Source organism: Poecilia formosa, unplaced genomic scaffold (assembly GCF_000485575.1).
Source record: "Poecilia formosa unplaced genomic scaffold, Poecilia_formosa-5.1.2 Scaffold14, whole genome shotgun sequence".
In the NCBI taxonomy this organism is placed as follows: Eukaryota; Metazoa; Chordata; class Actinopteri; order Cyprinodontiformes; family Poeciliidae; genus Poecilia; species Poecilia formosa.
The window spans coordinates 3,769,363-3,781,440 of record NW_006799953.1 but is presented as its reverse complement, the minus strand read 5'-3'; the positions used below and the strand labels follow the sequence as shown (position 1 = coordinate 3,781,440).

General features: G+C 38.3%; 1 protein-coding gene across 13 annotated transcripts; it reads left to right on the top strand.

The window, feature by feature from the left end:
• Window positions 1–1,247: 1,247 nt before the first annotated feature.
• On the top strand, window positions 1,248–11,092 carry LOC103133948 (glycine receptor subunit alpha-2-like). Of its 13 annotated transcripts, none has more exons than XM_007545949.2 (9): window positions 1,248–1,633; window positions 2,404–2,531; window positions 3,244–3,311; window positions 6,311–6,534; window positions 7,404–7,720; window positions 8,422–8,636; window positions 9,005–9,181; window positions 9,578–9,673; window positions 9,768–11,092. In XM_007545949.2, the coding sequence occupies exons 1-9, from the start codon at window positions 1,575–1,577 to the stop codon at window positions 10,032–10,034; spliced, it is 1,551 nt and encodes a 516-aa protein (XP_007546011.1). In that variant the 5' UTR covers window positions 1,248–1,574; the 3' UTR covers window positions 10,035–11,092. The 13 variants fall into 13 exon arrangements, 11 of the variants coding, with proteins under 11 accessions (XP_007546011.1, XP_016523827.1, XP_016523824.1 ...); XM_016668338.1 differs by lacking the exon at window positions 1,248–1,633 and having other exon boundaries at window positions 2,013–2,531; window positions 7,404–7,486; window positions 7,583–7,720; window positions 9,581–9,673; XM_016668337.1 differs by lacking the exon at window positions 1,248–1,633 and having other exon boundaries at window positions 2,016–2,531; window positions 7,404–7,486; window positions 7,583–7,720.
• Window positions 11,093–12,078: the final 986 nt, after the last annotated feature.

Genomic DNA, 12,078 nt, shown 5'->3' with positions numbered 1-12,078 from the left:
AGGGGGAACGAGGAATGTCTCCGTTAAAAACACTTTTTTTGGGGGGTGTATTAGGAGAGTGGGTAATGTTAGAAAAGTGACACTTCATGAGCATGTTTTACAGCGTGTTGAAGTTCATATTAAGTCAATCCAGTGTCCAACTCCCAACAAACCGACACCAGAATAAAGCTTGGCCTAGTTTTCCCGTCTTGTCCGGGGGTAAAAATGAGCAAGCAGGCAGAAATCTTTCCCCTTCTTCTTCTTTTTTTCTTCCTTCCTCCCGCTTTGGTGTTCTTGCTTTTACGATGGCTCTCGTGCTTCGTTTTCTCACACATCCTTGATCTCATTTGACATTGTGGGCTCCAGAACGAAGTGCACAAGGAGCTTTCAAGTGAGGCAAACGCGTGCGGCCATAACGTCCCATCGCGTTGCCTGACTGTAATTTTACACGAGGAAGTGGCTGGAACCGCCGCCTTCTCCTCTCCTCGACACGAGCTTCAGCATCTGGCTTTAAATTTTCCTGCAAAAAAAAAGATGAATAAACCAAATACTAAGGACAAACATGGAAGAACTAAATAAGTGGATGTGTACTTTGAGCTGAAACAAATGATTCACTGGAGTTATTTGGAACAAATGTTTAGCATTCATCATCAATGTTGCAATCTGTATGTTAATTTGTGGGAGATTCATTTTATATAAAGACTTAAAAATATTTTGGGGGGATTTTTTTTCAAAACTTTACTGGTTTTTATTAGAATGAATCAGTGAATCAACTACTTCATATTTGCTAAATATATAAATTATTTTTAGAATTTATTAGCCCTTTGCATTTAAGTTAGACAAAATTCAAAGCTGTACAGTAATTTACAAAAGTACAACAAATGTTTTATTTTTTTTTTTATATAATATAGTTTTATTGTTTAAAGTTCAGGTAATATTGTAGGTGCTGCATGGTTATCGCCTAAAGTAGTACATTTCTTTTTTTTTATTTAGGTGTGTACAATTCAATGGTTGCCTAAGACTTAAAAGCCAAAATTAATTGTATTTATTTTATTCTTTAATTCTGTCAATTTTCTTTCAAATCTGTAGATAAATGGTAACCTGGATGCTGTTTGAGTATTTGAAAATTATGCATTAAAAATTTCAATAATTAAAAATACATTTTGCAATGAATTTTATCCACTGATTTAATTTAATTCTTCTCATGTGACCAGAGAATCCTGATTATTCCCAAACTTAAGAAGACGCAGCATTAATGCCAGGCTGCTCTAAAAACCGCACTGTTCCTTTAAATACTCTTGCAGTAATTCTTTCAGCAATCACATGGCCATAAAAAAAAAAAGAGTTCAAGCTTGAAGTCATCCACACAAACAGACAGAGGAGGAAGAAAAAAAAAACTTCCCTTGGATTTTAAATTATACAGCAGCAGCAGCTTCCTGTACTTTACACCTGCTCTGAGGGAGAGAGGCTCTGTTGGCTGGATCAGCCCGGTTAGGACAGCCACAAGAAGAAGAAGTTTCCTGCATTCTTTCTGTTTCTCCATTTCCAGCTTTTCTTCTTTTTCTCGCTTTATCTGCTTTACCCAGTACACAGGAATGCTTCTAAGCAACTGGTGCGATTTTTGGGCTTGCTTTGTCGTTTTTCTACAAGCCAGGTAAGAAAAGCTTTGTGGGAATGTTGTAGTCGCCTATAGGGTTAGTGTATTTACTGGAGTGTGTGCCTACTACTGCGTTTAATGCGATTTGACAAGATGATGCCAAGTGCCTCTCAGAAAGAGAGAGTCTTGTCAACAGTTCTGTTTACTCACAGAGGAAGCTAGAGTTAAATATTTTATGATCCCCAATTAGGACAAATGTTTTCCCAAGTAAACACCATGTAGAATGACAGAAAATGAGGCCATTTAATTAAGATTTTGGTTGGTAAACTAATCCAAGTGTGTACATTCTTCAAGTTCAGTTAATATATATTATATATATATATATATTTTTTTCTTTTTGATAATACATACTGTTGAGCATTTACATCCAAGTACATGAGATTATAGACAGATGGTTAATTTCCATCTACTCCCATTGGCAGGTTAAAGCAAAAATAATAAATACAAAGAAGAAACAAACAACCATAAAATCTATATATGTTTATACATTCTCAATGTTTACATTTTAGACTTTCCAAGAGCCAGTTTTTAAGATGATATGAGAAGTGAAAGATCCCTTGTGTTACTTGGAGTTGAATGAGTGAGAAGCACGAAAGGAGCAGTCGCCCCAAGAACCCGCCCTTGTAATGATTTAATTAAAAATAAATCCCTGCCGTAGCTTAAAACGTGTGCATGAAATGTCCCTTTAAAGTCAAACTGAAGACTTTAGATGTTATTAGAGGCAGAAATGGGTCAAATATTCTTCAGGTTGTCCTGTCACCTGCCAGATCTGCGCTCTGTAAGGAGATGAAGTTCCCCAGCAGAGCGCTCAAGCCTCCCTCTCCATCTGACTTTCTGGACAAACTGATGGGGCGAACATCTGGCTACGACGCTCGCATCAGACCCAATTTCAAAGGTAAATGCGCTGCGGTGTGAGCAGCCCGTTTTCCGAAGCGATCTGAGCAGCCAAGGAGCACAAATCACTCACAGACGAACAAGAGTGGGGCAATTTCTGCAGGCGAGGATGTTTTCTCCTTAATCGTGGCTTGTGACTGTTCTCCCCGCTGACCCACAGCCTTGAGTTAGGATTCTCTTTTCTTTTCCATCACGTTTTTATTCTGACACAAGTGTGCAGTCATCCTTGCATGTTACCCCACAGGCCTATTTCAGTCCAGTCCTGAGCAGCGCCTGTGAGTGAAGCCAGCAGATTCCCTCTGACATGCTTCGCCTTTAGCCTCCAGGGTCGAGATTCATATTTATTTCATGCTTGCTCCGCGTCCCCCGTCAGTGCATGCTGGGTAAATCTCCCGCCGATTAGCTATAAATACACTAATGTAACTAAAGCAGAATCAATAAATTATTGCATCTGGAAAAGAGCGGTTGAAATATTTATCCCGTCAGAAGGCCGCAGATAACGGGAGTGTACCAGGAATGACAACATAATAAGATGTGCCTGTTTAGTCCCGTAACATGGCCCCGACGTGGAGGTAACAAGCAGATGTTACTTTGGAGGAAAGCTATGCTTCCTTGTTGGTCCCGGTAATTTGTGTGTTCTGCTTAGAAAACGTCGTTTTGTGTTTAGGGAAAGTGTTTTCCGGTGATGTTTGGTGACGGTTTGCTTCTGTCAGGTCCTCCTGTCAACGTCACCTGCAACATCTTCATCAACAGCTTTGGATCCATCACTGAAACCACCATGGTGAGTCAGTTCTGTGCTCTTCTCACACTTGTTTCAGTTCACTCCAGACTCTCAAGAACACACCCAAGGTTTCAAATGTGAGTGTGGTCCATATATCTAAATCCTTAAAGTTTAATCCCCTTCACTGTGAAATAAATATTCGTTTTATTCTTGCACAAAAAGAAACGTCTTATTTTAATGAAGTATACAAGGTAAGCTATGTTAAGAAAATTAAACATTTTTGCTTCATTAAAAGAGTTTTCTATTGTTCTGTTTTGTTCATTTAGAATTTTTACTCTATTCTTTGTAGGCTTAGCAAAGTCTGATGTTGTTTGTGCTCCCACTTACTGTAAAATTAGAATAAAATGTTGACTGAAGCTCCGTTAGCACCTCCGAGAGATATGAGCCAAACCATCGGCTTTCCTGCTGGTTTCTGAACTTCTCGTGTGAATAAAAGACAAACACCTATACCAAACATTTTCAATTTTATTTAGATGCATTTTCTTCTGTGAGAATTCTGCTCTAAAAAATTATTTGGCTTTTGCTGGTGGTCAAATTTGTATTATTCCAAGAACTGCCATCAGGCAGTACATTGGACACCCTTCTCCTAAACATACATCACATGGGATGGATAAAGCTCTAGCCATAACCCCATTTAACACATAAAAGATGAGTCCATGCCAGAAAACCAACAAATACCACTAAATCTCCAATAAGCTGTTGAACATACAATTCTTGATTTAAAAAAAATATTAAAGTTATAAAAAAGTGTCTCATCCACCTCCAAAGACAATGTTTTGAATAAATCATTAAAAGACTCAAGTTAGTAACTTGCATGTTTGTAATGAACATCAGAGTAAACTTCTGTTTGGAATGCAAAGAAATACTACTCTATAAATACATCAACATACAGTAAACTACACATTATAATGACAAAATATTTTAAATTCACAAATTTTATAGATGTTTGTTTATGCTAGTAAGGACAAGATACCGTCATCCAAAGACTTTAAACTAGGTATTACAGTGGTGACTGTGGCACTAAAAATGTTGGCTAAGAGATACATTTGCGCATGAATTTGCAAGCAGAGCTTTGTTTTTAAGTGTGCTCCTAAAAACAAAATCAATATTTTTAAATTAAGTTGAATGAGGGCAAGGGTTAAAAAACTAAATCTTGTTCTTGTTAATCTTGTTCTCGTTAGATAACGTACAAATCTGTTTTAGATTAACACATTGCTTTCCTTTTAAATATATATCTAACATGTCATAAGGACTTTACCTTTACTCTAAATCTGTGTTTTAATCGGAAATAACTACAAGTTCTGAGACAATATTTTTTTATTTGATATTTTACTTTTTACTTAACTTTCAAACATGAAGTTACATTAGTTACCTCTGAGCAGAATCTTGAGTTCAACTTTCGATTCTTTCTTTTTATTATTTGTATGCGCAAGGTTTCTGTCACACAGGAACGCATTAATAATTTATTAGGTGTATCCAAGCGTCTTCAGATGGCTGCATGTGCTAATTTATTCAAGCTTAGAGTAAAAAACTTTGTGCAGAAAATACCTTTAAGCAAAGCCTGAAAAATTTAGGCTGTAACGGGAAGTGCACTCAGTTTAAGAGCACTTAGGTTTGTTTGCTGGTGTTTATGACAGTTTTCACGCTGACAAGTTTGTGTGATTGTGATTTATTTATTTATTTATTTATTTATTTATTTATTTATTTCAATTTTCATTGTGGTCTTGTTACACCTGTGCAAGATATAAAAAGGTTTAAATCTCATTAGAAATTTAAAGTGCTATTTCATTTGAGGTTTTCCCTGTTACAATCACAAACTTCTATGTAAGAATTAATAACTAATTCTTACACAGACCAGCAGAAAGTAGCACGTGTTTGTGAAGTGGATAGAAAGTTGCGTGTGGTTTGCAATCTTTCTTTGAGAAATAAAATTCAGAGAAGTGTTGCATTCGGCTCGCTTGAGTCAGTACTTTGTAGACAGAAAACAACTGTAAACAGCAGGTTTTTAAAACTTTTGCCACAGATTTTCTGCTAGATTTAGAGCTGGACTTTGACTGGTCCATTCAAACGTTTGAATATGATTTGGTCTAAACCAGGGGTCTGCAACCTGTGGCTCCAGGGTTGCAAGTTGCTCTTTGTACCATCCACCTTGGCTCTTACAAACTGACAAAAAAGAGGCAAAGAAGCAACTGAAGTTTTCAAAAATAGATATAAAAACAAATGGATTTTAAGATTTTTTTCTGTTTGTTTTTTGTTGTTTTTTTTATGGAATGATTTTATGTAATTTCCACAACAGAATGGCATTAAAAGTACAAGTCTTTTTTTTTTTTAGATCTGTTTTTCTTATTAATATTGACTGGAAATTATGTGAAAATATTTAGATTTTTTTTTTAATGTTTTTCTTTGTTAAAACCTAGGAATGGGAATAAGATGCCTGTTCTTTAAAATGACAAAAACAGATTTCCAGCCTCTAAACCAGTTTTGTTTTTTTAGCTTTTAGATGTACTTAAAGAAAAAATGTCTCTTTGGGCTGTAAAGGTAGCAGAGCCTTGGACTAAACCATTCCGTTGCAGCTCTGGCTGTTTATTTATAGTCGTTTAGGTTCAGGTAGAATGGCTCTGTGAGATATTCAAAGCTTGGGATATTACTAAAATGCTAACAGATGTATTAATACTGCAGATGTGCACAGATGGACTCTAACTAATTAAGTGATTTTTGAAGGCATTTATTTAGGCCTACCATAGAAAATGGGGTATATAAATAGATGCTTTGCTTTGCAGATATTTTGTTATAAAAATGTAAAAATAAATAAATAAATGCATAATTTTCCTTATATTTTACATTTAATCCAAATAAAATAGATTGAAGTTTGTTTCTGTAAAATGTGAGAAGTTTAAGGAGTGTAGCTAAATAAATACTTTTACAACAAGCTGTAGGTTTTGGTACTGCCACTTTTACTGCATTTCTCGACTACTTTCATATCTGATTCCTACTGTTAGGACTACCGGCTAAATGTGTTTCTACGGCAGCAGTGGAATGACCCCCGACTTGCCTATAAGGAGTATCCAGACGACTCTCTGGACTTAGACCCCTCAATGCTGGACTCCATCTGGAAACCCGATCTGTTCTTTGCAAACGAAAAGGGAGCAAACTTCCACGAGGTTACGACCGACAACAAACTGCTCCGGATATTCCAGAATGGAAACGTCCTCTACAGCATCAGGTTATACCGTGCTTTTTTTTTTTCCTTTCTTCTTCCCTCATTTCAAATCTGAACGTGAGCCTCCGCGTCCCGAGGCTTTAATCAAAACCTCTGAGAATGCTGCACGGCCTGCGAGAGGATTTTCTCACCCCAGTTCAGTTCATTAGTAATTGTACTGTCCAGAACACTACATGAGCAAGTTCATGTCAAACTTTAACCGCGGGCAAAATAAATCAGGTCAGTAAAGAGCCGCTGAAGCAGTGGTGAAATGTAGCGTAATGGTACTGAGTTATAATTAGAACAACAGACACGAGAGGCGTCGTCTGACGCTCCGTTAGCACCTCCGAGAGACATGAGCCAAACCATCGGCTTTCCTGCTGGGCTCTGACCTTTGAACTTGAAACATAAACCTAAACCCGACAAAAGAAAAAGTAATGATAGTATGAATATGTTTATTGTCCTATTCATTCAAATAAACAGCGAAACAGTGAATAAACTGTATCCAAAATGCATAGCCTGGATGTTTTAATGATGTGAACCTGATGTGATGCTGAGACTAGATGTACAGGAACTCTGATTTATTAAATCTTTTTATTGCATTTTACAAAATGTTCTTAAATCTTCAGTTTGATTGTTCAGCTGTATTTTGGAATATGCAAGTATTGTTAAAACCTGTATTAGATATCCAAATTCTCTTAGAAGACAAAACTGGATAGTATTTGCTCATTTTTTCCATGTGACTCATGTACATTAAACTCAAAATTAAAAACTGCACCTGTGAAATTCCGTAGACGGGAAAGAAAGGATGGACTGTTTGTTGCGAGAGTTGGGTTGTCACCCTTTTTGTTGCTTAAATAGTTCCAACATTTTTGCTGCTTTTTGACTTCTAGGCTGACGCTCACTCTCTCCTGCCCCATGGATCTGAAGAACTTCCCCATGGATAGCCAGACATGCATAATGCAACTGGAGAGCTGTGAGTTCATCCTTCATGGCAGGCAAAGCCAGAAATTGTGTGTAGATTTGGTCAGTGAACTTGTTGCTCACTGTGCAGCTTCTCTGTGTTTCCTAGTTGGCTACACCATGAACGACCTTATTTTCGAGTGGCTGGACGTCGGAGCGGTGCAGGTGGCCGACGATCTGACGCTCCCCCAGTTTTTGCTGAAAGAGGAGAAAGGTCTTGGTTACTGTACCAAGAACTACAACACAGGTACGCAGTATATTGCAATCTGATAACATAAACAGTCTTGGTGCACAGTGCTTGTTGGGTTAAAACTAACCTAATCTCAGTGCTGATTCAAATATAGCGCAAGCTCGCGTGCAAGTTCTTGGAAAAGTATTTACACCCTTGGAAATGTTTCTTATTTTTCTTTTTTGCAACTTCAGCTTTTTTGTTGCATTAATTATTGGGAATAAATTAGATAAACCAGCACAAAGCATCACATTAATTACGAAGTAGGAGGAAAATTATATATGGTTTTCACAATTTCTTTGGTTATTGTAATTAAATTGTATACAGGTGGATTCCATTTTGTAATTAGGTGACTTCTAAAGGCAATTGGCTGCACTGGATTTTTACATAGGGGTACCACAGAAAAGAGGGCTGAATATAAATGCTCTTCACATTTTTTTGGATTTTTATTTGTATCTGTTTTTATCCGTTTCATTCTGTGGAAGAGTTTCAGTGAAGTCTTACCAGGTTGCTGCTTAGTCCTATGGCTGACGAAGTTCTGTCAAACGTTCAACACCCTGACTCACAATCTTTCCCTCAACGTTCGATAAAAAACAACCGAACAGTCCCAACTGTATAAATACAACATGTGGCTTGAAGAAATAACCCAGCTGTTTCTTGTGTGTAGCGACCTGCTCCTTCTGTCATCGTTTAATCTTCTAACTCCTCCTTTTGTTTAGGTAAATTCACCTGCATAGAGGTTAAATTCTACCTGGAGCGTCAAATGGGCTACTACCTGATCCAGATGTACATACCGAGCCTGCTCACTGTCATCCTGTCCTGGGTGTCCTTCTGGATCAACATGGACGCTGCGCCGGCCAGAGTGGGCCTGGGGATCACCACGGTGCTCACCATGACGACACAAAGCTCAGGCTCCAGAGCCTCTCTGCCAAAGGTAAGCAAAGTTACCCTTTTTGTTTATAGGTAACCTTTATTCCTCTTAGTGAAAGTATTTAATGAGTAAAGTTTTTAAGCCACATTTTTTCCTTATTTAAATTGAAACTTAAGTGCAATATTTTTGTTTTTAAAAATCATTGAAGTGAGTCATCAAAGAACAGGTCAATCAGGTCGATAAAAGCCTAAACATTGCATATACACTCTTGACTAGAACTAGAACTGTAACAGGCAAAAAAAAATAAAAAATAAACACACAATGATGAGATAAAGATGTCAAATAAAGTTTGCCCTGCAGAATTACTTGCCATCAGCTTTCGCACACAGTCTTAACACTAATCAACGATTGCAACGCCCATGGTCTGGCAGGTGTCTTACGTCAAAGCCATAGACATCTGGATGGCCGTGTGTCTCCTCTTCGTGTTTGCCGCGCTGCTGGAGTACGCAGCTGTTAACTTCGTTTCACGCCAGCACAAGGAGTTCTTCAGACTCAGGAAGAAGCTTAAAGAGCAGCAGCGGCAGCAGCAGCGGCAGCAGCAGAGAGCTGTGAGTACAGCCCACCCACACAACCCCCGGGGCAGCTGTCACCTGCTATTCACTGCGCCCAGCTATGCAAGAGCCACAGCTCAGCTGCATGCCGCGCTCCTACTGGGAAACGCAGGCAGCGCTGACCTGTAATTAATTCAATTCACCTTGTTTCACTGCAGACACTGTGTTCTCAGCTTCTTCCGGTTTTACCCCCAATAATATGAGACGAAAAGGCAGGGATCCAACATGGGTCAAAACCATCTTGTGATGTGAATAATTCTTGAGGTGGGGGTGTGGACGTCAGAGGCAGGATTTATCAACATATTTAAATATTTTCAACCTACAAAACGCTTCTGTTAACAAGGCAGAGTGCTGTTTAGTGATTAGGGTCGTGTCCTGTCTGTTCACCGTCAGCAGGGAAGCAGTGACGGTAAGGGGAAGGGAAACACCACGCCAGGAAACAATGCCGCTCACGGGAGCGCAACCCAGCGGTGCAGTGCCTGTGCCAGGGTACGTTCTGATCTGCTGCCTCATCGCCGGTCACGTTCTCAGGCCGAAGCCCAACGACTGTGCTCCATCTTGTGTTTTGTGTACCTCCCCACAGGAAGAGGAGCTGGCGCAGCAGGGGTTTCTCCTCCAGAGCATTGGACTCTCCCTGTCCAGCGCCCCGGAAATGGACGCAACGCCGGTCTTCGCCGACTTGCCTCCCGGTTTAGGCTTTTATGAAATCCGGCGGCGTTTCGTGGAGCGGGCGAAGAGGATCGACACCATCTCCAGAGCCGTGTTCCCCATGAGCTTCCTCATGTTTAACGTGCTATACTGGCTCACCTACAAAGTTCTACGGCACGAGGACCTCCAGTTCACTCTTTGACCACCGTGATCACGCCAGGGACCTTTGAACGTGAAACGTTTGCAGACTGAGCGGCCTTTATTTGGCCACGCAGAGGATGTCGGACTGCATGTGCAGTACCACTTAAAAATTCTATCATAAAACAAATTATGTGGGTTTTTCTTTTTATTTTATTTCTTTTGATGAAATTTGCTCTTAATTTGCACTTTGTAAGCATTGCATATCAGATTACAGTGTGTGTTTAACCTTCCTCGATCACTTGTGTTTGGATGCTGTAAAATCAGGTCAGTACATTTTACAGTGCACTTATTCACCTCAAGGGCCCTCCACACTTGCTGGCACCCCTGGTAAATGTGTGCAAAAGCAATAAAATTCACATTTTATTACAGTAGCATAATCTAACTCATGTTTTATTAGAAATCCAATCTTTAATGTAAGATCAAAAAATATCTCAAGCTGCAAATTCTTCACAACAACAAACGCTTTAGGGTTTGGCACAAAACAAAGGATGAATATTGGGAAAAGCACTTCATATCCACTGTTGGGTACGGTGGAGGGTAAGTAATGCTGTGGTAGATTTCTCTAATGAAGACTAAGACTATGGCTGCAGGGCTGACAATAAGTGTAACATCAACCACTTTGTTCAAAATACGTTTAGCACAACTTCACATTTCTTTATGTAGAACTTTTTTCATCCACTCAATAGATGCACTCAAAGGTTTGATTTTTTTTTTTTTAACATTATGTGAAGCTATGCTGCAATAGCAGAATAAATTTTAAGGTTTATTAAACATCATCCACAGGATTGCCAGTATTGGTGTGAAATTATGTTTTGCCACTCAGTGATAAAACTTATAGAGCATTTATCATATTAGGTTCACTTCTGCAGCTGTGCTGGTATGGGCCTGGGAATTTTGACATATGTGAAATACCTTATTTGTTGAAATGATTTGCTTTTTAAATGTTTGACCAATTTATTACGGATAATGTATCAGTTGCAAAACTAAACCCTAACAGGAACTTTATCTTTATTAAAGACAAAAGTATACATGTCTCTTTTATAAATAAATATGCACCCAGAACAATACATTTTTTTTAAGTTATTAATATTAAGTCCTGAAGTATTAAAGATAAAATATGGCTCTGTAAGAAATGTGCATCACTGACACTGAACAAATCATTTTACTTGTATTTTTATAAATAAATCTGTCTCTTGAAACATATGGAGTTTCTTTCTTCTTTCTTTCTTCTTCAACCAACAAAATTATTTAGTTGAGCCAAAAATAATACAGAAGTCCTCTGTTGCCTTTCACTATAATAGTTCAAATACATCCGAGATTATAAAAACCATGGCTCGCTCTCTGTCACTTTCTATTTTTAAAGATCCTGGAAAAGAAGCAGATCTTTGCACTTTTACCGGCAGTGTTTCTCTAGAAGCCTCAGATTTTAAATAGAAATATTTAAAATTTCTATTTAAATATCTACAGCAGACACTTCATCTATGTGTCTGCTGTAGATGAAGCAGACACATAAATATTTTATCGAAAAGTAGTCGTCACATGCATATATACCAAAGCAGGACAAGAAGGCTGCATGCATACATCAGCATTGAGACTGTTAGAAATAGGAGGGGCCTCCTTTTCTTTTAACAACTGTTAACTGTTAAAAAAATTCACCCTCAACCACATATAGAAGGAATCGTAAAAAACGAAGTTGAAATTATTTTTGCCTGCACTCTGATTATCTGACTCAGCACTAAGTCTGAAACTCAACAGACCTCTTTTAACCACTAGATGGCGGTGTTTTCAAAACATATACATACTGCACATTACACATGCAACTTCAGCCGACATATAAACATGCTGGGTTTAGCTATTACTGTCAGGACGACCATCTGTGAAACTAAAGTTAAAGCAGAAGTGAATCCTGCAAAATCACATTGACCCAAAAATATTTGAAGGACGGACTGACCAAAAGTCCAGACTTGACTTGAAAGAGGGGTGTCTGAACTATTTCCTCAATATATACATAAGTTATACGTCAACTATATATATATATATATATA